The 27,571-nt window shown below is 41.8% G+C and overlaps 1 protein-coding gene across 1 annotated transcript; it reads left to right on the forward strand.

Annotated features, from left to right (window-relative positions):
* LOC134161343 (ovostatin-like) lies at nucleotides 1–27,546 on the forward strand. Its single transcript, XM_062614057.1, is given in 36 exon segments — nucleotides 1–122; nucleotides 659–842; nucleotides 1,134–1,290; nucleotides 3,015–3,067; nucleotides 3,880–3,900; nucleotides 5,164–5,332; nucleotides 5,904–5,988; nucleotides 6,765–6,876; nucleotides 7,242–7,353; nucleotides 7,558–7,667; nucleotides 9,388–9,546; nucleotides 9,918–10,145; nucleotides 10,652–10,709; nucleotides 11,207–11,352; nucleotides 12,008–12,157; nucleotides 12,554–12,724; nucleotides 13,049–13,181; nucleotides 13,770–13,866; nucleotides 14,368–14,596; nucleotides 15,869–15,992; nucleotides 16,335–16,453; nucleotides 16,906–16,957; nucleotides 17,780–17,863; nucleotides 18,773–18,949; nucleotides 19,466–19,547; nucleotides 19,872–20,028; nucleotides 20,351–20,425; nucleotides 22,116–22,281; nucleotides 22,549–22,769; nucleotides 23,344–23,559; nucleotides 23,944–24,068; nucleotides 24,343–24,433; nucleotides 24,963–25,031; nucleotides 25,855–25,960; nucleotides 26,309–26,382; nucleotides 26,985–27,546. Coding segments are annotated over 35 exon segments (4,422 nt in total). The 3' UTR covers nucleotides 26,371–26,382; nucleotides 26,985–27,546.
* The last annotated feature ends 25 nt before the right edge of the window (nucleotides 27,547–27,571 follow it).

The raw sequence follows: 27,571 nt of genomic DNA on the forward strand, positions 1-27,571 counted from the left end.
ATGAATTGTTTCTTGGGATGAGAGCTCATCTCTTTCTTGTGTCTCCCAGTGAGAAAAATGTGGCTGAAGTTTCTTTTGGCTATTCTTCTCCTGCATGTAACAGCTGCAAAGGAACCTGAGCCGTAAGAACTATCATATTATTGCTAATAGTGTTTATGATAAGGCTTTAAGACAGTGCTAAAATTAGTGCCACTAATTTTACTTTAAGTAATAAATACTGCCATGACTAATCTTTTATATCTGGAGAGTTAAGTTAAACTGGAATGTAGATGGGAAGTGAACGGTTCTCATTTAATATGAAGCACACCTTCTGCCTTCTGCAGAACTTCTATAGAAGTTGACAAGCATGTTCAGAAAGAACAATAGTAGTAGTAACAGCAGTGTATTCTGCTAAAAGAAGGTGAGTCCAGGACTCAGGTAAAGGAAAAAAAGACAAGAGTTGGGGTCACTGGCAGAGCTGTGGGTTGGGTTAGATCTAACCAGGGATGGGTTAGATGGGAGCTGCAGGGCAGGAGTGAGGGGCACTGGCACAGCATCCTATATTTAATCTAAACTAATCAGTGGGTATGGAATAACAATACTTTGTATTTCTCTCATCTTGTTGAGACTGCTTCTTCTCTTTCTATGGTGTGATCACTTTGATGTTTGGATCTCATAGGCAGTATGTCCTGATGGTGCCTGCTGTCCTCCAAACTGACTCTCCAGGTCAGGTTTGCCTGCAGCTCCTTAACCTCAACGAGACAATATCCATCAGAGTCATCCTAGAATATGGTGCTGTCAACACCACTATTTTTGAGAAAACCATGACATCAAGTAATGATCTCCAGTGCTTCAACTTCACGGTAAATTAATTTTAATTAATGTTCCAGTGGAAAAGAAATGTGAGGTGAAATAAGACTTATTGAAGAAAAAAGGAAGCAGAGGAGAGATATATAGTGACAGACAAGGAGGCATTTTTAATAAACAAAAAATTACAAAGGCCCAAGAAAAGTGATGGAAGGTGATAAAGGTGATGGAAGTGAAGGGGGTGTCTCTTTTTAGGAGTCTAGGCCACAGGTATAGGTGTTCAATAGGTTCTGGAGCAAATTACTTCAAAACTAACAACCTCCCCTTGTTTTTCTCCTTCCTTACAGATTCCTCCTGTCAATTCTGCCCCATTGGCTTTCATTTCCTTCTCTGCTAAGGGTACCACAGTCAGCCTAGAAGAGCGGCGGTCAGTGATGATCTGGAACACAGAAAGCATTGTCTTCGTGCAGACAGACAAACCCATCTATAAACCTGGACAGAATGGTGAATATCTATTTAGTTTATAACATGTCTCTTAGGAAGCAATATCTTCAGACAGAAATTGTCTGCCTGGTGTTTTCAGTTTGAGCTACAGTCTAGGCAGTTCAGAGTTTCTGTTAAGACCATTACAAGTGTGGAGCTCAGTCACTTTCAGGATGGCAGGAGACATGGCAGCCCATGGTATCTATCATTTTATTTGCCCTTCCTTTGATGCTGGTCAGCATCAAAGTCTAAAGACAAAGAGTGAAAGCCATTATTTTAAAATTAATTCTATGTCTTTAAAGACAAAATCATGCTACTTACCTTCTGGGTTCTGATGGCTTTGGACTTTATATTGTTGTTTTTCCTGCACTTACCCTATTCCCTTATGAATACTTCTCATCTGGCAATTGAACAGAGCTCCATGTATGCAAAGAACCATTTATCTTTCTCCATTCCTTAATTTACTCCTAGGCTTTAAGGCTTCTAAGACACAGCTAGAACACTATAAGAAACACTATGATAATACTTCTTTCCAGAGCTCAGCCAGATCATATAGCCCTTAGATTTGTATCAGCTATGCTTTACGTAGGGATGTGTTCTAGCTACATAGACACATAGCTTGAGGGAAAGCTTGCCAATCAGAATATGATGCAACCAAGTTGTCCACAAAACATGGCTTTATCAGTTGTCAGATGTCTTGGTTTTGAGGTGGGAGAAGCAGTAGTCTAAATTAAATTATGGAAAGGTAATGCTTTTTAAGGATATTTTGGAAACACACATTTATACTTTTCTTTGCTGTTGTGGTTTAACCCCAGCTGGCAACTAAGCACTCACCCTCCTTCCCAGTGGGATGGGGGAGAGAATGGGAAGAGTAACATTGGGAAAACACGTGGGTTGAGGTAAAGGCAGCCTAATGGGACAGAAAAGGAAGAAAATAATAATGACAATGGTAATCATAATGATAAAAAAATGAATATACAAAACAAGTGATGCAAACTACAGTTGCTCACTACTTGCCAACTGATGGCCAGCCTGTTCCTGAGCAGCAGTCCCTGGCCAGCTTCCACCCCCAGTTTATATACTGAACATGATGTCATATGGTATGGCATATCCTTTTGGCCAGTTTGGGTCATTTGGGTCAGCTGTCCCAACTTCTTTTGGCTCTCCAGCCTTCTCACTAGAGTAGTTCTTTGCTCTCCTTTTAGTATTCCTTTTGCAAAAAAAAAAAAAAACAAAAACAAAAACCAAAAGAAAACCCCCAAAACCCAACCCAACCCCCAAAAACCTGTAGAAGATGAGAACAAACTGAACTGAGATGAATTACACTGCATTAGGAAAAACTTACACTTCGTCTACTTCCAGTGATATTTGGAACTTTCTTCTGTTCAAACAAACCCTGCTTTAGATATGGGGAAATGAAGAGGAGCAAGTTTGTTTGCATCATGCACATGGTCACTGAAAGAACTATGGCTGTCACTTAAGACTGCCTGACCTGCACAGCAGTTCTTGTCTGAGGTTAAGCAAACCTTCATGAACAAATGTGAGAACTTGATACTGGGGAAAAGTCCATTCAGCAAAGTCTTTGTAGGATTCTTTTACCTTCAGGTGAATTTTATTAGCTGCATCCTGTGCAAGTGGGACTTTTAGAAGATCCAGTGAAACTGGGAGTTCTAATGAATGCAAAACACTGTGCTCAGCCAAATAAACTACAGTTAATGCTAACAGCCTGTTCCTTGTCTTTTCAGTGATGTTTCGTGTTGTTGCCCTGGATTTCAATTTTAAACCTGTTCAGGAGATGGTGAGTGAATAGTAAGATTCCCCTGTATTTAAAACTGCTGGGAGACAACTGCTTCTCAAATTTTAGGTAAACAGCTGCTGTGGATAAAATAAGATGTTGCAGAGACTAAATGCCTAGTAGGCTTGATTCCTGACATGACACCTCTTGCTGTTTCTGGGGAAGAGGCTCAAACCCCCTTCACTTTGTCACAGCAGACATTATTTTAGCTCTGACCAGAAAGCCCACGGTTCAGTCTCTTGCTATTACTGTACAACAATTGTTGCTTGCAAAATCTGGTAAGTCACCCATCTGCTACTTTGTCCATTTTAGAAATAGGGAATGAAAATGAAAGTTGTTCCTACAATTGTTTATCTCATCAGAGGCACTCTTTGCATTGCCAGCAAGCTGCCTTCATGCTCACAGTGCATAAGCCAAGAAAGGTCTTTAGTGGCCTCCCCTCATGTGGTTGTAATACAGAAGACATCAGAGTGTTACCAAAAGAGCTGATGCTAATAAGAGTTAGGATATAAAATCAAAGAAGCCCTAGTCATGGTTTTCATGCATCTCTGTAACTCCACTTACTCAGCTACTCTGGGATTGCACTAAATTCAGTAAGATCAGAGACTGCCCTGACATTCTCATTTGATCTCTTTATGTAATGTTCTTATTGAAGTAAAACTTCTATTAAACTGATTAAAGTAAGCAATGAAGATATCTGATTAACGGCATTATACTGATTATTGATTATGCATCTCTCACAGTCCTGGTGAAAAATAATTTGTGTTTGTTCAGCCATCTAATCTCTTCTCCCACTTTGTTTATTCCTCTTTCAGTACCCCTTGATTGCAGTTCAGGTAAGAATTCTTTCTCTTTGTACTGTCTTATTCATCTACAAATAAAATCTAGGGCACACATGCTTGCATTGGTTTGTATGTGTCTACATTCAGACAAATCTTGCTCCTAGGTACACTGCCAAAAAATTAACAGAAACTCCATAAAATCCCAGGATCTTGTTTGAGCTTTAGTAGCATGGAAAACATTTCTATATTAACTTCAGCAGTCAAAAGTTGTACTGTTCTTATACCTACCTTTGTCTCCCTCCCACCTCCACCAGTTTTCTCAACTTATTTTTGGGTCTAGCTTTTCACAAATCAAGTGTTCTGAAATCTATGAACAAATATAGGCTGTAGATACAACTCATAGAATCACAGAATCATAGAATAGTTAGGGTTGGAAAGGATCTTAAAATCATTCAGTTCCAGCACCCCTGCCATGGGCAGGAATGCCTCACACTAGACCATGTTGCCCAAGGCTCTGCCCAACCTGACCTTGAACACTGCCAGGGATGGAGGATTTTCCACTTCTTTGGGCAACCTGTGCCACTAACTCACCATCACATTAATTACAGGTTATGTTAGCACTTCAATTGCATTTTGTAAGGATTTTTAAAATAGCAGTTGCAGTTGATGTCTAGATAGTATTCTTGCAAGTTTTCATGTTATACCATGAAGCTAAGTTGACATTACTTCATTTGCAGTGGAACATACATATTTTGAGCTCTATGTGTGTTTTCTGCAGCCAGTGATTTAAAGAATTCAGGGAAATGGTGTGAGTTTTCTTTAGTCTAACTAGCATAACTCATGCTAAAAGGTAAATGACACCCTAGTGAATGCAGAAGAAATGCTTCCTTCCTTCTTCCAGCAGCTGAAAAAAGCTGGGGATGCCAAAGGGCAGGATTTGTGTGGGATAAGCTCAGCTGAAGTGGGAGTACAAAGATTTTCTTTCTCTGCCCTCTTGATGCAAAAATAGAGCAACATGTACTAAGAAGCAGGGAACAGCAGTATTGTTCAACATCACCTGATGATTGAGACCAATACCTAGGTTAGCAGAGGATGCCTAAATCTGAGATCAGGAGATGAGACTCCAGCAACATTAGCAATAAGAGTACCAAGGCATAATTTATCTCAATACACATGCCTTAAGCAATTTCCACAATGATTTAAAACAGCTTGTCCTACTTTCTTTTTTGTTTCTGGTTTTGTGTGCCAGTAGCAGAAGATTTCCAAGGAAAAAAAAAGAAAAAAAAGATAAGAGTCTGTTTTGTTTTTCTTCTGCAGGATCCACAGGGCAACAGGATCTTTCAGTGGCAAAATGTGACGTCAGAGATGTATATTATCCAAATCGAATTCCCACTAACTGAAGAGCCTATCCTGGGGAACTACAGAATTATAGTAGCAAAGAAGTCGGGAGATAAAACAAATCACTCATTCCTTGTGGAGGAATATGGTAAATGCCACCCATTGGTTTTGTTTAGAGTGGAAAACGTTATTAGATATAAGCCCCTATCAATCAGACCTTTTGGCTGCTGAAACTTCAAACAGCTTCCTGGCAAATGGAACTTCAATCATTTGTCATTAAGAACTGGAGAGGGAAAAGAAAAAAAAAAAAAAACCAACAAAAAGCCAAATAAGAGAAATTAACCATTTTGCACAGGTTCAGCCAGGAAAATAATCTGCATAACAAATCAATACATTGATTGCAAAACTCGCTGTGACAAACTAACCTCCTTCCAGACATGTCCATAAACTTTCTTGTTCAAAGCTCTGTAAGGCATCTAGACATCACAGGATTCACCTCAGAAGCTCTGTTTTCTCTTCAAAGCTTTGTAGAAATAATTTAGTGAGCTTTTGCAGGTCAGGCCACTTGTCAAACATTTTGACACCCCAGTTCTGTGATCCCATTCCCTCTGTGCACTAACACTAGTGATATTATCCTCATTTTCTCTTTCGTTTCAGGAAGGCCTGCAACTTTGCAATTTGTCAGCGTTGTTTTTTTTTCTTTTCATTCTCTGTCCTAGTGTTGCCAAAATTTGATGTCACAGTCTCTGCACCAGAAAGCCTTACAGTCCTGGATTCAGAGTTTACTGTGAGAGTCTGTGGAGTGTAAGTACCAGGTGCAGAGTAGTTAGGAAATATGCTGAAGAGCAAGAACTTTCCAAGGACAGGGGAAAGAGACAGGCTTACTCAAGAGACTAAAATAAATAGTGCCTCAGAAGAGGCTGGAGGTTGGTCAGGGATGACTTGGTGGTTGGAGCTTTTCATTTACTTGTGTGCTCATCTCATTTATTGTAAGAGTATTCTCTTCCAACTGGTGTTTGGTGAGTTGAATAAATCTTTTGAAAGGTCTCTCCTGATAAAGGAGGATGTGTCCACTCCCAGTAACCCACTTCAGATGGAGACCTTCATACAGCAGAACACCACTGAATTCTAGCGGGGTTCTTAGGGTTCCAGCTGTCTTTAACCACGCCTTCCAAGCTTAGTCCTTCAGAAGGACCTTGCTTACTGTAACACTACGATCTTGTAATATAGAATCCAGGGTTGAAATCCTGATCCTCTTGCAGGTATGAGGAGTTTTGCTTTGACTTTAGTGTGTCTAGAAACCCAGTTGAACCTAGAGTGGATACGTCACAATTTGGTTGGTAGACATGTCTGTCCATCATGCTTATAGAGGTATTTATGTTTAGGGATGAGGTAGAACTCATTAATATTTCAGCTTCTGAGTTGTATTACCTTTTGTAACAGGAGGAGAGTTAAGAAAAGCCTGTGAAACTATTCCATTCTCTGACTTCCCAGCTCACTTCTGGTCCTGGATCTATTCCTGCATATGTTAGCTTAAGTCAATTTTTCAATCATCACTCATGGACTCCTTTTTTCCATAGGTACACCTATGGCCAGCCTGTTGAAGGGAAGGTCCAGCTCAGTGTGTGCAGGAATTTTGATTCTCATGGGAGATGCAAGAAGAGCCCAGTTTGTCAATCATTTACCAAAGATGTATGATACACAATTGTTATTCCTCTTTGTCCTCTCTCTTGTTTTCTTGCTTCTCTCCCATTGTTCAGCACACTTTTCTTTCTCTCTTTGATCCTTCACCTCATCTACTCATCTTGCTAAGGACTCTGGGCACCTTATTTCTCTTCTTGGTTTCCTGCAGGTCTGAAGGGGGTCTGACATGTTCCTTCTTCACGGCTGTTTCCTGTCTGAAAAGTGTAGACAGTGATACCTCCATCAGTCCAGTATAAATAATGTTAAAAGTGTCAGGAAAAGACTTCACTTGCTAAAGAAGGGTCCTGTGTATTGCAGGCATTCTTTGCAAGCTGTGATCCTTGGTGACAGGATTGTTTTATTTCCTATTCCAGCTGAAGACTGGCTGCCTCTCCCAGGTTTTCAGCTCCAACATCTTTGAGCTAAATCGCATTGGTTATATGAGGAATCTTGATGTGAAAGCTATTGTCACAGAGAAAGGAACAGGTAATACCTTCTAGACAGTCAGAAACTGCAATGGTGGTGTGGTCAAAAGGGGAGTAGGAGATATTCAGCATCTGCCTGCTGACTACAAGGATGTTTTCCTGAAGAAAATCCATTTTTATAAGCATAGTAACCATCTCCAGGCAAACTCTAACTCTGAAGCTATATGAAAGACAAAATGTATCTTCCTTTGCACATTTCTTACAGGCCTGCAACTCACAGCTACTCAGGCTATTTCCATAACTCGGGTGATGACCAGTATACAGTTTGAGAATGTCGATCGCCACTACAGAAGAGGAATTCCTTACTTTGGACAGGTAAGTAAGGGTGTGGAGAGCTTGTATTGAAGATGACTGACAGGCAATCACATGACAAGAGTAATAGGAACATTTGGGGCACTGTCTGGGGTGGGTGGTGTTCTCCCCACTTCTCCTTTTTACGTACAGTGCGCTATTAGTAAGTTTAAATACTGAAGAGTATTAGTATATTCTGAGTTTAATTTTGCCAGAAATACTTTGAATCAAAACAATCCAATAACTATCACTTTTCTAACTTGCATTTTTAGCTTGATATAAATCACTGCCTCTCCCTTCAGGACTGACCATCATATGACAGCTAGAGATTAATAAAAACACTGGGGGTAAGGGAAGAAAGAGTGAGAGGAATTTAAGAAAAAAGAATCAAGGAAATAACAGCTTCTGTCTTAAAAAGCTCTTTCATGATTTTATGTTTTGTGACAAATCCCACATAACTGTCAGTGGCTTAAAGGGTAAGGATAAATCTTTCTCCTTCAGTGCATTTTTTTTTCAATGATGAAAGGATAGGAGATATCTTACCGATAGCACATAAAGGAAAGAAGAGATTGTCTTCCAAGGATTATTTTTTCCCCTCTAGAAGATGTCTGTATAACTTTTACTTGGCTCCCACTCCGATCTTCAGATTGCTGTGCACCTTATCACCCCTTACTGAAGGAAGGGGATCAGCAGGCTCCCATGGGGTAATGTGCCACAGTGAATTCCTCAAACACACGCATTGGCACGTGTAGAAGTTAAACATGCTGAAAGACATCTGGTAGGAGCCTGGAAAGTCACATCTCAGACACAAAGCTGCTGCTGCTGGCTTCAGGCAGCTTCTTTGCTTTTGTGCAAAACCCTGCCCCCTGAATGTCATACTATGGGAACTATTGTCTCAAAGTCACTGATACTCATACTTTCTCAAAATGCAGCATATCCCAGTCCCTGTCCTGGTGCCATCACATAAGATTCATAGCCTTTCCCTGCTCTGTGAAATGTGTGTGCTTGACGTATGTTGTATGCATTTACTTCCGTTGCATTCAGTCCCTCTGAAATCAATATCACTCTGAGTACTGTTAGCTCTCTGTTGTTATTTTTGTTTCAGAGGTCATTGTCTCTGTGCTGTTTCTGGACAGTGAGGATAGTCAGTGTCTTAAGCTTGTAATTAATATATTATTACTTCTGCCATCTTTCTTTGGGAAAAAAACAAAATGAAACAAAAACCTAACTTAAAATGAATGTTCAGTTCTAACAACCCAGAATTTATCTGATGGTGCCTGATATCTTTTATTTGTTTGTTTAACACATGAACAGCAGAAACAGTGGGGACAGGATGAGAAAAGAGTTTAAAACAAAGAACTGGAGGAAAGGTCTTCAGATACTGAAAGTATCAGCAGCAGACTCTCAAGACTAGCAAAGATAAAAATGGAGGAAAAGGGGTATATCTTTAAGGTGGAAATGTGTAGCCAGAGGGGTCTGATCAGGAAAGAGATGAGACATAAGTTCTTCCTCCACAAAGGACATTATCAATGATGCAGCAGGTGCTGAAGAAGATCCTGCTCCAAACCTCGTAAGATAGCTGAAATAGATGCCAGAATGTGAAGAAAGACATTTCAATTCTTAAGTATTGCTTTGAAGGGATTAAAAAAAGCAATTCTGTTTGGCGAACAAGGGAGCACAAAATATTAGCATCTACAAACAAAAAGATAACATGCTTGAACATGTCTCACATTCTCTTCTACAGATCAAGCTGGTAGACAAAAACAACTCACCTATTTCCAGTGAGGTTATTCAGCTATTTGTCAATAACAAGAACACAGCCAACTTCACCACTGATGATAATGGCATTGCAGAGTTTAGCATTGACACATCCAAAATGTTTGATCCTGAGATCAGTCTAAAAGTGAGTACCAAACAAGACTGAACAGAGACACAAAAAGAGATGACTGCTCTCAAACTGAACCCTAAAAAGGTGGGATGAGGCTTGAATTCTGGTAATAAAAATAAAGCTTTCTCTGGATTATTTAATATTCTAGAAGTCTCAAAAATTACTATAAAAGCAGTTAGAAAAACACCTGAGTTGTTGCAATGCAATGGCTGTTGCAAGGCTGCAAGACCATTGTGCTACTATTCTCTTACCAGTTTGGTTTTAGATGCAATTCTGAAATAGATGCATTCTATCACCTGGTCATTCTGATGTCAGTATGTGATAATGATTTCCCTAGTGACATGTGTTTTGTTTTCCTTTTCTTCCTCATGCCCTCTCCTGCTCAGGCAACTTATAAAACCAGTGACCAGTGCTACTCTGAAGGCTGGATAGAGCCTTCTTACCCCGATGCATTTCTTTCCATCCCGCGCTTCTACTCCTGGACTAGCAGTTTTGTGAGGATTGAACCTTTGTGGAAAGATCTGACCTGTGGGCAGAAAAAGATGATCACTGTGCATTACATTTTGAACACAGAGGGATACAAGGGCATAAACATTATAAACTTCTACTATGTGGTGAGTGTGAGGTTGTTGCATGGCTTGTTGCATGGTTTGTTTGACTGGACAGCTTTCTGACAGTCCATCCACAGCAATTACAGCAGCTGGCTTTCAGATTTCTAGCCAGCACAATGACAGAAACAGCACTGAGGTGGTCTGGCAGAACTTCTCGCTCAGGGAAAATGACTCCCATTTTGGGCCATGTTATTCTATCTCATAGTAAGGAACCACCTTCATAACATCTCAAGCCAGGATTCTTGTCCCTTCCCTCCAAGAAACTCTTTACGATATTCCCTGCCTCCCCTTTCCCTTCATTTTCCTTTTGCTTCCTGACCAGTGACGAGGGTACCAGTAGTAGCAGCAGCGGTGGCAGCAGCCAGCATGTCCCAAGGCTGATTTTTAAGCATTTGGAACCATCTCAATGTACATGCTTTGATTGCCCTGTCCACGTACATTGAACTCAATTGCTGTTTTCTCCGTCCAACCTCTATCAACATATAGATGTATTGCTCTTCTCTGCACAGGGCATGGCAAAAGGCAAGATTGTCCTTACAGGGGAAATCAAAGTTAATATCCAAGTTGGTAAGTTAAGTTGCCAATCCATGTGTCTGCATTAAAAAACAATAAGAAGGGGTGGTTGAACTGAGGACCAAGTCAGGACTCCCTGGATGTATACAGCAGCTACTGGGAGGGATATATTGCTCTCCATCCATTCATGTGTCCGTGATAGTACCACTAACATCACCATAAAGTCATATTTAGTCCAGCACCTAGATCATTTGATATGAGTCAAGTAGTGTCCTTTAAAGATCTTCCCAACAGATAACATAAAGAATGCAAAGTGTCTGCCTTTGGCTGTTTGAATGTGGGGAGACATATTTAAATCCACAATAAATCTGAGAGTGTCTGGATCTAAACCCAGGCATGTCACCTCCTGACAAATCCAGGATTTTTCAATTTATTGTCTAAATACAGATTTCTCCATCAACTGGTACAGTTATATGCCAATTGAGGATGGCTACTACTACAGGAGGTCTTTGCAGTTCTCTCCTTACTGGTCCCTTTCTCTTTCCTAACAGATCAAAATGGCACTTTCACCATCCCACTTGTGGTCAGTGAGAAAATGGCTCCAGCCATTCGGTTGCTGGTGTATATGTTACACCCTGACAAGGAACTGGTGGCAGACAGTGTCCGATTTCCAGTTGAGAGGTGTTTCAGAAACAAGGTGAGAGATACTAGGATACAGCAAGTCCTACCTGCTGCCAGATAAATACAAATTCTTTGTGCACACATTCATAACAGATTTCCAGTTTTATTTCTTGTTTTATCCACTTCTATCAACATTACTGTCTTCATTCCCCTTTTTTTCTCTTTGGCCTTGTATCTCTCTTCTATCACCACCTCCTGCCCTTATCATCAAATGATAAAGCCCCTTTGAACATTAAAACCTACTTTTCAGGAAACCCATACTACTCCCAGATGGTTCCTGCCTCTCTTGAGCTGTGTTAGCATCCTATTTGGTTTAAGCTGCATTTCTTTAGCATAGTGAGCCACTTTAGCCTTATCCCACTTCACCATCTAATCTTTTACACTTTCCTCATTGAAAAACGCAATTTGCAACAGAATCACACTTTTAGTTTAAATCACTTGAGGTAGGCTTTATTGAAGCTATCACAGGAATTTAAGTGTAAGCCCCCATTATAGCAGAGGCCTGGTCAACAGAGACAGTGGGGACCAAGCATCTCTACAGGCAGGCTATCTGTGCTTTAACAGAACAGCCTTCTACTCTCCTTCTTGCCCTCCACACACACACACACAGGCACAGAGCAGCCCTGAGCAGTAGTGATGAGCCATACCAACATCTGTTTGATAAATTTCAGGTCCAGTTGCAATTCTCTGCAAAGCAGATGCACTCAGCTTCCAATGTCAATTTAGTCATTGAAACTGCTGCCAACTCCTTCTGTGCTGTGAGGGCAGTGGATCAGAGCGTGCTGCTCCTGAAGTCTGAGACAGAGCTGTCTGCAGAAATGGTAAGCTGCCCAAACAAACACATTGTTTTTTTTTTTAACTCCTCCATTTCAGTGTCTCTCCACTTGAGATTGTTAGACCGTGTTAACAACTGTTATTAGCCACTCTTCCCAGTTCAGGTACACTGCCCCATCATCCAGATCATTAATGAAGATGCTGAACAGGATTGGACCCAACATTGACCCCTGGGGTACGCCTCTAGTTACTGGCCTCCAGCTAGACTTTGTGCCAAAAATCATTGCCCTCTTGGTCCAGCCGTTCAGCCAATTTTCAATCCAGGAAACAGCACTGTTTCAAACAGGCTAACATCTCAGCTCTGGCAATCTGCAGCACATGGTGGTGTAATCAGGACTGATCTTTCCATACAAACAAGTTTTGTGTTTGCTTCCCCCTCACAGATATACAGCCTGCATCCTCTGCAAGACTTTCAAGGCTATATCTTCAATGGGCTCAATCTAGAAGATGATCCCAAAGACCCCTGTGTCTCATCTGACAACATCTTTCACAAAGGCTTGTATTATATGCCTGTAATGTCTGGATTAGGACCAGATGTATATCAGTTCCTCAGGGTAAATGTTCTGTACATTACTCAAAACTATTCAAGTGAGTTTCCACTTACGTAGCTTAAGATATTTCTGCCAATAATGCTGTTAGTAAAGCTCATACATGACAAACTATCCTCATCAACATCTGTTCTCAATTGATGCTGGTGTCTACTGTGATTTTCCAGCATGCATAACACTCCCACAAGTCTCAGCATAGATGCCTCTGAGCATGTCTCTGCATAGATGACTCTGGACATGTCAGAAAAACAGTAATGAGAAAGTGGGAGGAATGGGATAAACCTCAGCTACAGTATGGTTATAGCTAACACAAAAGTGTGTTTTTTACAGGATATGGGCATAAAATTTTTTACCAACTCAAAGGTTCGGCAACCAGTTGTGTGTACTAGTGAGTCTTTAAGACCTCCAACATATTTCTTGAATGCAGGATTCATGGCTTCTACACACCATGTCAAATCATCAGGTAATACAGGTGACAGGAAAGAGATTTTATCTTTCTCCTTAAATGAAGTGGTATTCATGTGACATGGACATGGGCATGGACATGGACAGTACTCATGAGTCATATTGGGACTGATGTTTAATACTGGTCTAGCACAAAATGAGGTGGCTTAAGATAATGGCCAATACCCAAAAACTTCTTTCTGATTCATGTCCAGTTTCATGCTGGAAAGTGTCAAAAAAAGTGTTGAGTGTCACACAAAACTAACACTGATTCCCTTCTGACCAGAGCTTGTTTGAAAAGACAGTGAAACAGTGTGGACAGCAAACAGATACAAGAGCCAAGTGACCTGAGTTCTAGCCCTAGGTCCCTTGCTCGTATCTGGAGACCAAAGGACTTCAAGTCATGTTTTCTTTCTTTGTGATATCAGATTATACCTTACTCAGAGATACATTAGTTAAATTAATCAACATTTGTGTGGCATTACAGATAATCTCAGAGAGATGCTAATCATCCTTCACACTGGCCCATGCATATTAGAATCTGTCCTTTCTATGAGTCTTTGTTACATGACCCAGGTTTCACTAAATTTCCATTATCTCTTACAAGCTGAAATTGCTAGAGAGGAACGTGGGAAGAGGCTTACCCTTGAGACTATTCGGGAATTCTTCCCTGAAACTTGGATTTGGGATATAGTCTTGATAAAGTGAGTACTGCTTCTTCCATCTCTTTGCCTTTTTATTCAGACTAACTGAATATGTCCCTTGATGTCCTGCAAGGTGGCAATTCCTTGCCACCTCTTCTTTCCTTCTGGCCTGGAAGACCCAGCTTTGTCAATCATCACCTGACCACCTGCCCTCCTTCTTTCCATCATAAAAATACCCTGTCCCAAAGATATCTATTCCCAAATGTGTGTACCATAAGTCATATACTCTTCCTAAGAAAATGAACACCTCTATTTAAAATATGGGTCCGTCCGCAAGAATTCTGAGGTTTCTTTCCAAACTCAGGGAAATTATGAGCAGAAGAACTTTCAAATGGGTTTTTCTCAGAAGACTTGGGTGATAAATTCTGGGGGAACTTGGATGTGGGATTTCTGCAGATGGAGCAGGAATAATTCTGATTTTCAAACACCGTTGCCTCTACTGAGAAGCAAGTTATATGAAATTTAGCCTTTCTAAAGTCATCCTTTATGCATTCCCATCAGCTCTACTGGAAAAGCCAGCATCTCATATACCACCCCTGACACCATCACTGAATGGAAGGCTAGTGCCTTCTGTGTGGGAGAGTTGGCTGGATTTGGTATGGCTGTGCCTACCACCCTGAAAGCCTTCCAGCCTTTCTTTGTGGACTTGACCTTGCCATACTCTATCATCCGAGGAGAAGATTTCCTGCTTAGAGCAAATATCTTCAACTATCTTGACCACTGCATTCAGGTGTGTACTTCTTACTTAGACCTTACTCCATCTCCAAAGAAGCTGCAGCAAAATGGTTAGTATAGGTGACTAGATCTGTCCCTGCCCTTGATTGGCATACTGCTCATTGTATCTGACCATAAATTATCCTGACTTGATTTGTCCTCCCAAACCACTACAAAGCAGAGGGAAACCTGTGTGAACTTAGACTAGGATGGGTGTGTAAGTAACTGTCTCACAATCCATAGAGGAAGGAACAAATGCTTGGCAGAGTATCATTCATCACCCACAGTCATGCAAGCCATCAATGGCTGTAGTGTTTTTTTTTTCTTTAGGGATGTATGTGAAAGTGCGAGGAAGTGAAGGGCTTGTGCTTGCCAAACATAAGACAGTGGGACAAGCAGGAACTGGAGAACAGACAAACCCTTTCTCCCTGGGGCAAAACTTCACAGAAGTACCAAAACAGGGAGCACAAAAGTCCAGTACTCGCTCTACAGAGTATTTATCCAGCTAAAGGCCCTATTGCTCCCAGGTGCTGGAGGACAGTACTCTCAATATTCAGTACTTTTCAGGCAAATTGGTTCCAGACCACAGCTGCAGTGCACTTCTGTATGGAGAAAGCTTACACATGGTTTAAAGGATACCTGAAGAAAGAAAACCAGGGATCTTTTATTTGGCTTCTTGTTTCTTTTGCTGTATTTAGGAATCCTGAAAAAAAAAGAGGCAGGTGTGGAGTCTAGATTACTTTTGCTTGCTGAAATGTTGAAAATTAGCCCTCCAGTCTCACAAGGAGATCACCAGCAAAAAAGTAAAAATCAAGACAAAATTTAGGAATGTTTTTTATTCCAAGCAGTTTGACCTAACAAAACAAAAAAGTTTTGTGTTTTAAACAACCTAGAAAAAAAAACCCAAACCTCTGTTTTTGAGTCTTTCATCTCTTAACCTTGTTTTCCAAGTGTTTCGACAATAACAGAACAAACACTGATCAATGATTTCCTTTGCAAATTAGTTCAAAACCATTAGCACCAGGTCAACTGAATATAACTCAATATCTTGATCAGGAATCAGATGCATGCATAGGATATTAAACATCTCAATGGAGAATGTCATGAGAAGCAACCTGCTAAGGTTACATCTAATGAGTGATTCATCTAACACCATCATCTGAGGCCTTAACCTGCTCTACACTGTTAACATTGGACTTAAAAAGAGACTAGCTCACCCACTCTACCAGTAAAGCACCATTTACCTATGGTACAAAACGTTCATCCCATCACATCTCTCTGTTTTCAGATTAATGTTTCGCTGTCAGATTCCCTTGATTATCAGGCCAAACTCATCTCCCCAGAGGATGATGGATGTGTATGTGCCAAACAAAGAAAGACCTACATCTGGAATATTTCTCCCAAAGAAATTGGTAAGTGTGTTTGAATTTATCCCTTTCTCTGTCCTGAGATTGATACTAATCAATTTACACCTCACCTGAAAAACTGAATCCTCTTCTACCCTGGAGAACTTGGTCTGCTACTGGTCTTTCCAGCTGTTTGGGCTAAAGACCTTCTCCACAACTGCAGTGTGTTTATCATTCCCATTTTCAGAGATCAGTTCTCTTTCTACTTCTTACCTAGAGTGACTAACCATTCATTATGTTGCACTACTTAACATCTGTAGATATTCATTACCAGATGAAATTTCTTACTTTAGCCATCATTCTGCATGACAGAGGTCCATTTTTTCTTATTTTCTGCTACTATTTAAGGTAATGTAGTATTCAGCATTACTGCAGAGACCAAGGATGTTGAACCTTGTGAAGACAAAGCACCTAGGAATGGCAGTATTGACTACAGGGATACCCAGATCAGAGCACTGTTGGTCGAGGTACTGCTGACAGGTCTTACTATCTGCCCTGTAATCCCTTCCATGAGGAAAGAAAATTGCAGCAGAAGTGCCAAAAGCAAGTAAAAGCTTTTCAGATTCCCTAAAGAACTCCTGATTTGGCTCCACCTTCATCTGTCTGGGACAGGGTCTGGCTGTTCAATCTAAGACCAAGTCCACTCCCATCTGATGTCCTCTTCCATGAGGATCAGTGGGCGTCGGTAAGTGCATGTCTCCCTCATGCGGAGGAGAAACTGGAAATGAGGGACTCCATCTTACGGGAACTCCCTTTTAGTGGAAGCCACATCAAGTATGAACATGTAAAATGTTGCTTCAATCCAGCTGTCTTATGATTCAGGAGGATGGGGTGAAGGGTGATTCTTCTGTCACTGCATTTCTTCTGCATGCTTTGTTCTCACTCACTGCTTGTGTCTCTTCTTCCCATGGCCATGCAGCCTGAAGGAATCAGAAGGGAAAAGACTCAAAACTACCTGGTGTGTACAAAAGGTAAAGTTCTTATATATTGCTGTCCTGAGAGGAACTGAAAGGAAGGTTGGAGTTTGAAATGTTGCTGTCTCTCCCCTTTTTCCTGGAGTTGCCTAAATGGCAGCTAGTGTGAGTGTTGCAGTTCAATTCCCTGCCATGAAATTCTTGTGTGATCTGGTGCATGTCATGTAGGGACTGTCTCTGCTGCAGCCAGCAGTGCTGAGATGCTAAAGGAAGGCTGCTATGAGACTATCAAATGAAGATTATCTTTTCGTGCAAGATCTGTCCTGTGTTTCATACACTTGTAGAAACTCACTCAGTTTACTCATGTTGACTGCTGTACTCCACTTGAAGGATAATTGTAGCTTGCAGCTTTGCCCTTCTAGTGGGAATGGGAAAGGGAATGTAAAGCTCCTTTCCAGATCATCTCTGGTACTGACAGCAAACAGTTTCCAAGGTTTCATGAAAGCTCTGACTAAAAGAGGCACAAAAGCAGCCCTGGCCCTCACCAACCAGCTCTCCTCACAGTCTCACTGGAAAAATCTCCAGAGTCCACAGACACTAAGGCCTGTGAGCATCAGCCTTACCCTGTTCAACTGGTTTCTGTTCAACAATGACAGTTACTGCACCATTTTCCTGGCTTTCACAATTTTGCTTTTTCTGTTCCCCCTTCTCTGTTGATGTCCTTGGTGACAGCTGTGAACTCCTATCTATTGGTGCCTCTTGTGTGCAAATTTGCGCTGCACAATTTCGCGCTGCGCAATTTCTACCAGGAGCATTTCACTGCTATAACCAATGTTCCCATACAAGCAACCACAAGATACTGAATATTTTTCTCCACAGATGATGTGGTTATTCAAGATGTTCCTCTAAGTCTACCTACAAATGTGGTGGAAGGATCAGCCAGAGCCTCCTTTTCTGTTGTTGGTAAATATATAATTAATAAAACATGAAAAGAGAGAAAATGTAAAAACATAAAATGAAAGCTTTTTCAGGATTCAAAATGTGAGTTTCCACTCACTGGTTGGAAGCTTTTGAGCAAAGAGACTGATTCTTATCTTGTCCAGGAATGTTCTTTGCTGTATCAGAGAAATTAAGATTAAATATCAGTTACATCTTTCTTCACTCTTCTGTTCAGATTTATTGCATTTGAATGTTTTGCTTTGAAGTAGCATAGTTCTGGGTTATGACTTCAACCTACATCAGCCAGACTCATGCTGGTATGACCTTTTTCCACTCACCCATCTGCACATCTGTGATGTTAATGGAATCTTTTCAGTCTTTTCCCAAAAAGGACTTGGACTTGGTTGCATGGCTCACTAGTCATATAATCTCTGCTTTGTAATGTTGGTGATTTCAGCTCATTCCAGAAATCTTTTGCTGGGTCTGTGCTATCTCTCATAAAAATAACAGTTTAGGAGCTGTCTATGATACATCTACATAACTAGTGTTCCTTTCTAGCATTAGTTGTTACTTCTGTGATACATGGTTCACTGTAGTATTACTGGGCTGCTCCCCTTCCATCGTCTGGAAACAGAAGTTTTCTGAAAGTTCTTCTTTTCATTTCTAATAAGCACCTGCTTGAAGTGGCACTACAATAGACAACATTTCTGATGCGGCCGATTTAGACTAATTAAGGACAGACAGGGGAGGCATTTCTTTGCTGACTGCAAAGCAGAACAGAACAAAGCACTCAGCATTGAGAGCTTTGTGCTTGTTGGAAAGGTTTATAATGTGAGCTAGGCTTTCCATGACTCTGCCTACAGAATGGAAATAACTGTTTGTTTCAGCGGCCATGAGTTGAACTAATCCTCCCTGGCATCTCCTCTTCCCCAGGTGACATCATGGGCACTGCCATGCAGAATGTGCACCAGCTCCTCCAGATGCCGTTCGGCTGTGGGGAGCAGAACATGGTCCTGTTTGCACCCAACATCTACGTCCTGGACTATCTGAATAAGATAGGACAACTGAGTGAGGAGATCAAATCCAAGGCCATAGGATACCTAGTGAGCGGTAAGAGCTTTGTGCTTCCCTTACACTGTATGCTGAAATTCCCATGGAGGCCCAGTGAGCAGAAGCAGCAGCATGGCTATGCTAGTAGTACAGCACTGCTGCTGTAGCACAGATCAGTGACCCAAAGATCTGCCCTGATCAAGACACTTGTTATTTTTGCTTAATCTTCTTTCTTTCCTTATCCTATTTTTCTGAAGCTCAGCTGTTATGTTTCCTTTAAGGTTCTGTCTTTCAGTTCTTTTCTCTTTTTCCACCCAGGCACAGCATGTATCCTAATCATGTTAGCTTAGCTAGAGCACAGAGCTGATACAGCTCTGCCTATCCTGTGACTCAGTGCTCCTGCAGGACAAGATGGTCCATGCTTCCATCAAAGCTCCCGCTGGGATCCCCTGCTGGTTGGTAGATATACACGGACTTTCTACTCTTTCCTACTGTGGTTTCAGGTAAATCTGATAGTAAACACAACAGGGTTTTGTTTTTAACTTAGGGAGCACTTCCACTTCCTTGTGTCTGCAGGCTACCAGAAGCAGCTGTCATACAAGCATCCCGATGGGTCCTACAGTATCTTTGGCACCAGAGATAAAGAAGGGAACACCTGGTGAGTGACTGGGAGTAGAAATGACTCAGAGATGAATTCGCATTGAATTTATATGACCCAGCTGACATTTTGGTTTGGTCTCCTGCTGTCTCCCATGAACCCCAACGCACTGCAGTGCTCTGTAGCTAGGATCAGCCCCAGAGTGAGCAGGACACCTTTCCTGTGTCCCATATAGCTACAACTCCTTTAACTACTGTCTTCTGGGGGAGCACAAAAAGAGAAGGCAAGCCAGCAACATGTTGGCTGAAACTCTTCATGCTTATGCATGACTTTTTCTGTACCTACTTCCAATCCTCATCTCACAACTTCATCTTTCCCTTGCAGGCTCACTGCCTTTGTCTACAAATCATTTGCACAAGCTAGTCACTTCATCTATGTCGATGAAAATGTCCAGGCTCAAACCCTAATGTGGCTGGCAAGCAAGCAGAAACCAGATGGCTGTTTCCGAAGTGTTGGGACACTTTTCAACAATGCCTTGAAGGTTGTAGAGAATTACATCTTGGTCAAATTTACACTCTTTTCATTAAGAACATGCACTCCCATTGCAGTCAAAAATTATACTTTACTCCTATTGTTTGTCCTCTGCCAAGGGCTAACTTTCCGCAATTTACAATGACTATTTTCTGCTCAGTCAGCTTCCCCGCACTGTCCTTTGAGCACCTGAGATAGGGTTACAGGGCAATAAGCTTGAGAGAGTGATGTTTTTGAGGAGACAGCAACAGGTTTATCTTGATTTGAAAGCTATTTAAGAGCTTCTCACTCGTGTTATTCATTGATTATTCCTCTCTCCATGTCTTTTTCAGGGAGGAGTAAATGATGAGCTGTCACTTTCTGCCTACATCACCATTGCCATGCTAGAAGCTGGTCATTCCAGCTCGGTAAGGAGACCTTCAGGTGCTGCTATTCAGCTGAAACTGGTCCCCAGTGTTGACTTAGCTCCAGCATCTCCTAAAAATTGCCTAGATAGTAAAGAGAGAGAGAGAGGGAGAGAAATTGCAGGAAATATGACTGTGTTCAGTATCTGCACTAGTTGCTGTGATAGAGAAGTTCTCCATCTATAGAGATGTGGGAGAGCCACCAGCATGCATGTAGAAATTGTCAGACCTCAACTCAGACCTCAGTTGTCAGATCAGGATTAGATCTTCTATTTGAGAGCCTCAAGACACTGAGTGACACATTTTACTTTCTGGTAAAAAAAATTAAATAGTAGTAACCCACACACTGTGGCTTAGCCTCAAATATGGCTCAGTCAAGAAAGTAAATTATTGTATGTAAATCCATGAAGTCTATAAATGGAACTAAAAGCTATGTTGGATGAAAAACATCAGAGTGAAAAGCCCATCTGTCTTATTTAAAAAGTAGCCAGTACAAAGGAGACTACAGAGGAGATGTTAGATTTCAATATATGAGTTTCTCTGCCTCCAATTTGTCATATTCTTTCTGAGGACCTTCGTGATTAGTGCATTAGCGAGGACACAGAGTCAAACTGTGAACATTTTTTGCTTGGTGTAAACCTAGTATGACTCCACAGAATTATATTAAAATTAAACCAGAGTCACTGATGGTAGAGATTACTAGGCTAGATTTGCTCAAGACAACAGGCTTTTGACCTTGAAAGTGCAGAGTAAATTATTAGCCCAATAAGTCAACCATATACTGGGCTGCATCAAAATGAGAGTGACCAGCAGGTTAAAGGAGGTGACCCTGCCCCTCTGCTCTTGTGAGACCCCACTTGAAGTATTGTGTGCAGTTCTGGTGTCCTCAACATGAAAAGGACATGGAACTGTTGGAACAAGTCCAGAGGAGGCCACAAGGATGATCAGGGGGCTGGAGCACCTCCCGTATAAACACAGGCTGAGGAAGTTGGGGCTGTTCAGCCTGGAGAAGAGAAGCTGCATGGAGACCTCATAGCAGCCTTCCAGTATCTGAAGGGGGCCTACAAGGGTGCTGGAGAGGGACTCTTCATCAGGGACTGTAGCAATAGGACAAGGGGTGATGGGTTTAAACTGAAACAGGGGAGTTCAGGATACATATAAGGAAGAAGTTCTTTACTGTGAGGGTGGTGAGGTCCTGGAACAGGTTGACCAGAGAAGTGGTAAATGCTCCATCCATGGCAGTGTTCAAGGCCAGGCTGGACAGAGCCTTAGGTGACCATGGTCTAGTGGGAGGCACCCCTGCTCATGGTAGGGTGGGTTAGAACTAGATGGTCTCAAGGTCCTTTCCAACCCTAACCATTTAATTAATTCTACAATTATCATAGAAGTAAGCAGAAGAAATAAGCTGTGAAAGAAACAGGATGGTCTTCTGTTTATAGACAGTCATCTTTAAGAACACACTGAAATACTACTTGATTTTTCTGAATATTTCCTCCAAAATCCCTGCTTATAAAATTCTGCATTCTCTCTCCTGAAGTCACTGTACAAACTGAAGTCCCACTCTTATTGATGTGATAGTGACAAGATGAAGAACAGGTTTAAAGAAAATAAATGTTTGATCAGGTGAAGACCACTGTCCTGAATTAGACTCATGTAGTTTTACTGGTTTATTTATTGTTATCTTTTTTTAAAGTATCCTGTAGTCCGAAATGCCTTTTTTTGCCTGGAGGCTGCATCTGAGAAGAATATCAGTGAAGTTTACACTCAGGCACTCATGGCCTATGCTTTCTGCTTAGCTGGAAAGGCAGAAAAATGTGACTCATTCCTCAGACACTTACAGAAATCAGCAAAGGAAGTTGGTGAGTTTCAGCCTATTTGGGAATTTTGGAAGCGGGAAGAGGGACTAGATCTTTCTGCTGGTATGTGGTCTAACCTTGACAATAACAAGAGTATAGGCACTTAAACCAACCTCCACAAACAATCTATGGAGTTAATTTACAGCACATTTGTTGCTCTGAACAGAGTACTTGTGAGAAAGAGTTCAGGACACAGTATGTCTCTGAGGCAGCATAGAGCAGTGTCACCTATAATCCATTTTGCTTGCTCCTCACCCTCTTTTTGTTCAGATGGCTCACAGCACTGGGAGCAGGAGAAGAGGTCTCCATCAGAAAAATCTCCTTCCTTCCTTGACCATGCCCCATCAGCTGAAGTTGAGGTCACCAGCTACGTGCTGTTGGCATTGCTCTGTAAACCCAACTGGAATCAAGAAGATCTCACAAATGCCTCAGGGATTGTGCAGTGGATCATCAGGCAGCAGAATCCCTATGGAGGTTTCTCTTCCACCCAGGTGCCAAAACTCCCTTCTAATCCCCAACTGTGCTAGGAACTGGGGCAGGTTCAAGGTGCCAGTGGGGCTTTGACTACCTAGTCTTATTTCTCTTTTGTATCTGCTGTCTCAAACACAGAGACCAAACCTTTCTCATTGAGAGACCAAAATACTTTCCCCCCCTCTTCTTCTTAACTATGGAAAGGTTAATGCCATACAAGAGTAATTTGGCTAGCAGCAAATACAGATACTTGTGTTGGGGATGGGCCTAGAAAACACCAAGTCCTGGCTCTTATATGACCAAGAAATGCTCTGTAGGTCCCTAGAAAACACATGCTTCACCATTATGAAAAACTCTATTGCTCAGATTTTGTTGTGAGGTCTTCGTATGAGTAGAGAGATTTCTTCCACCCTGAAACATATATGCCAAAATGAAATGGCTCCTTCTATATGAAAACCCTGGAATGATACACAAATTCAGGGTTCCTTTAGCCATATGAAGCGACTCTGCTTCATATTGGAACCATGACTTCCACCTCCCTGCACCGGTCATGCTGTGTAGCTAATTGCCTTTTATTATTTTCTTTTCTTTCAGGACACAGTCATTGCTCTTCAAGCCCTCGCTGCTTATGGTGGGGCCACCTACAGTCCTGTTATGCAAAACATAGTGAAGATCACTTCCCAAAAGCCATTTGAGAAAGTATTTATTGTCAACAATGCAAACAGGCTCCTGCTGCAACAGACTCCCCTTCCAGAGGTCTCTGGGAAATACAGACTAGCAGTGAATGGCAGTGGATGTGTGCTTATGCAAGTAGGTGTCTACTCTCCCCTTCATTGTGCCTCACATCATGCATATGATACAGCCATGTTTTTCACGTTTCTCTATCTGATTTCTCTTCATTTTTCCTAATTATTCGATTGCTGTAAGCTATTTTAAAACTCTTTTTCCCATACTACATTCTGACACAGCATGGTAAGAAAGGAGTCCTTTCTGATCCTCTTTCTGGGAGGTACAAGTACCTTCATTGTTAAAGAGCAGAAGTCTGGTGTGTCCGCAACTGATGTAAATGAAGATCTTCCACATAAACCCAAGGGCAACACTGACAGGGAACTTCACTACATCTGACACTTGTTCTTTGGAATGCAAAGAAAAAACATTGGCATGCTTGAATAAAAGGGCTTTTTCCTTTTCCAGACAGTACTGAGGTACAGTATTCACCTTCCAGAGGGGACTTTTGGATTTTCTCTCTCAGTACAGACGTCAAATGCTTCCTGCCCACCGGATCGACCAGGAAAATTTGATATTGTCCTCATAAGCAGGTAACACACCATCAACAAACCAGCTGCACAGAAGACAAGACATGCAGGGAAGATTGCTGTGTGTATCCAGTTCTGCTTATAAAGTCAAGAATCATAAACTGATCAATGTGTTGATGATATCAGTCTGTAAGACACAATATCCCAAAAGATTTTGTGACAGTAACTGATGGTGGTAGCACATACTTGGCCCCCTCATACTAGGGGCTTGTGTCTCCCTCTGGCTGCATGAGGCCAGAAGGATGGTCCAGACTGACAGGGTCCTCTGTTGTTTCAGTTACACAGGGAAGCGCAGCAGCTCTAACATGCTCATAATAGATGTGAAGATGCTCTCTGGCTTTGTTCCTGTTAAGTCTTCCCTGGATAAGGTAAGCTATAGGAGCAAGATTAAATGAGTCACCCCAGGGACTGAGAAGACTGGTCCTGATGAAAAAGGAAGCCTGGTTAAGAATCACTCACTCACAAACCCTGTGAGATGTTTGCATGGCTGCACTTCTCATTACTGGGTGGAGGGAATGCCCTACGGGGAGCTGTGACTACACAGACCTTCCCAGATTAAAAACTAGGAAGGGTTCCAGGTTGGGCCTGAGCAGCTGGCAGCTGCAACTGGGAGCTGACACTGCACAGGTAGGGAAAGGGTGGAAAATCTGCCAGACTACACAACACCGAAGTCAGGCAGAATTCTCCAAATTAACTGTAATGCCTCTCATGCCCCCGGGAAGCGCTGAAGTCAAGTGGCAGGAATTGCTTAGTCTAGATAGCATCATTTGGTCTCTATCAGCTGCTAACTCTTGATAGCTGGCTAGGAACAGAATCCTGCAGCCATGCAGTGGTAGTGTCTGAGGTAGAACTTGTTTTTTAATGTTTTATATTTATCTCCAATTCCTTGTTTTAAAGCTTGTTGACAGTCATACAGTGATGCAAGTAGAACACAAGAAAAACCATGTTCTCCTTTATCTGGAAAATGTAAGTTCTGATCACTGTTTATTTGAATTTTGCAAAGGATGCAAACAGCATATAATAGATGCACCTACAGTGTGAATATACTGGATAAATTGTATGTACCATGTTCCCTCCCTCATCAGTTTTCCCCTGTAAAACCTAAGCTACTTATTCCTCAAACTGCATTTAACATCCCAAACTCCCAAACAGTTTCAAACTGACACCTGCCCAGCTAGCAACTGTAAGTTAATAAAAAAATAGTACATAGAAATTAATCAAAATTCCTTCTCCTTTCAGTCAATAGAAGATAAACACCACAAAAGATGTCTCTTTGTGTGTATGTCCCCTTGGTAGGATTGTCATAAACCTCCGTGCTTCCAAGAGGACATGAAACACTGCTCTGCTCTGGAAAGATGTTCATTATATCTCTTATGCTAGTATTGACTAACAAAAGTCAATAGCCCAGTGATGTACATTGGTTCCCATAAGTTTCTTGGTGGCGCATAAAGCTCATGTCTGAAAGTGGTGGGGCTGGAATACCAGACTTTATCATTCTGACCACTGGAGAATTAAGCTTACTCTTTTGGGACTGTTTTTAACTCTCTGACAATAGGACGTGTAATAACTACAGAATCAGGTAATACAAGCAGGATAGGAAAACTACAACTCTTCACTTCAGTTTCACTGTGGACTCCAAACGTATTTCAGATAATGGATGTCCCACATGTGTATGTGTGGCATCAGTGGGATTTGGAATACACAATCTATCAGTTACCACCCTTGTCTGCTCCAGATGGTGTTGTAGAAATAAAAAAAACTTATGTGATCCTTGTCCCTACATTCGCAGATCTCGCAGAAGAAAGGGAAAGAAATCACTTTCTCAGTTGAGCAGGACTTTGTTGTGACCCATCCCAAGCCAGCTTCTGTGCAGATCTATGATTATTATGAAACTGGTAAGTCTTTGATTTTAAGCAGTACGAAGCCTGGGGGAGGGACAGGGACAGCAGAAACACTGCATGCATTAAGGGAGATACAGAACCAGCCTTCCTGGACGTAAGATTTCTCTGAACTCTTATCAGGATCTGGATTTAGTATCAGGGGAGAGACTTATTTCACTTCTGTGATCTTATGCTCAAGGTGACAAGTGGGTATAACTAGAAAGCTACAAAAATTCACAAGCCAGAATGAAGGAGATTTCAAGGATCTCTGGTTTAAGCAAGCGTGGGGTGTACCTACATCCAGGGAAAGTCATCAGAAGCGGTCTGCAGGCTAATAGGAACATTTATTTCCTTCTTCTCCAGAAGAGTATGCTGTTGCTCAGTATATGTCACCTTGCAAAGAGGCTGTTGCAGAAATGGACTAATGATTAGAGAAGGTAAGTGAAATCCAGAAAAAAGTCCCAAGCAGGTGAGAAGGTAAAGTATAAAGCAGCACGTGCAGAAGGATGGGCATGGTGAAGAGAGCAATAACTGTTTCTGAGGAAATGGACTCTGCGGTCACCACCAGGCTTTTCAGAGAGCAGCCAGAGACAGTGGCCAGATCCTGTCTCATGCTGTCACAAGTCCTGTCACGGTGACACATGCTCAGTGGACTCCAAGAGAAGGCCATGTTACTGTTCATGGGAAGAGCTCAGCCTCTAGAATGAAAGTGAAAGTGCAGAATAAAGGAAAGACTGGGAAATATCTTCAGGATTTCCTCAAAAGCATACATACTTAGCAAGGAATAATCTCCCTACAGCCATCCTTGAAAGCCTGTCCTGGTTCAGCACAGCAGTTATGTTGACTGCTATCTGACGAGCAGTTTCGGAGGGATATGGGCATATATCCCACATATCCTACACAGTTTTCTGCCAGACTTTGGTCCAGCATTTGTCTGTTTTGCCCTGAAGGGGCTGATTACCCTGTACCTGAAACCATATTTTAGATCCTGCTGGTTTGTTCTCACTGAGGTTATTTTCTTTTGGATTTTCCCCTACAGGACCATCATAAATGTTGAACAAGTGGTCAAGAAACCTATTTTCTTCTGTCATTAAGTGCTGGGAAGGGCCATTTCACCTTACTAATCACAGTGGGAGTCTGTGACATCATTTGAGCTAGTGTCTGATTCTCTGTTTCCTTTCATGACACGTCTTTACATCCATGTCATAATCATGTATACCTTTCCATCAATAAACTTCCCTTTTACATTGGACACTGGCTTTTTTCAGTGTCACAGAACAGACATTTTAATGACAGTCCACATGTTACGTTTGATGACTGGAGAGGATGAAGAGAGACACACATCTGTCCTGCCTGCACCACTCAGCCTCCTCTCCCAGCTACAGCTGATAACCACTGGCAGCTACTGTAATATGCAGCATACTCGGTCCCTCCACCTTTCAGAGAGCAGGACCCGTTGCTCATAGTTGCTGAACAGCCTCTCACCTTTACACAGCCCTGCCAGGGTGCTGCCTGTCCCCTGTAGCATAAAAGTAGGGTTTTATGTATGGACATCACAGAGTGACTGCATCATGGTTAGTAGAAAAGAGGGTGAAGAAAGGAGCAGGTTTCAGTCCAGGCCTGGTA

Source organism: Pezoporus occidentalis, unplaced genomic scaffold, assembly GCF_034315485.1.
Source record: "Pezoporus occidentalis ecotype Australia unplaced genomic scaffold, CSIRO_AGI_Poc_V1 ctg172, whole genome shotgun sequence".
Classification (NCBI taxonomy): Eukaryota; Metazoa; Chordata; class Aves; order Psittaciformes; family Psittacidae; genus Pezoporus; species Pezoporus occidentalis.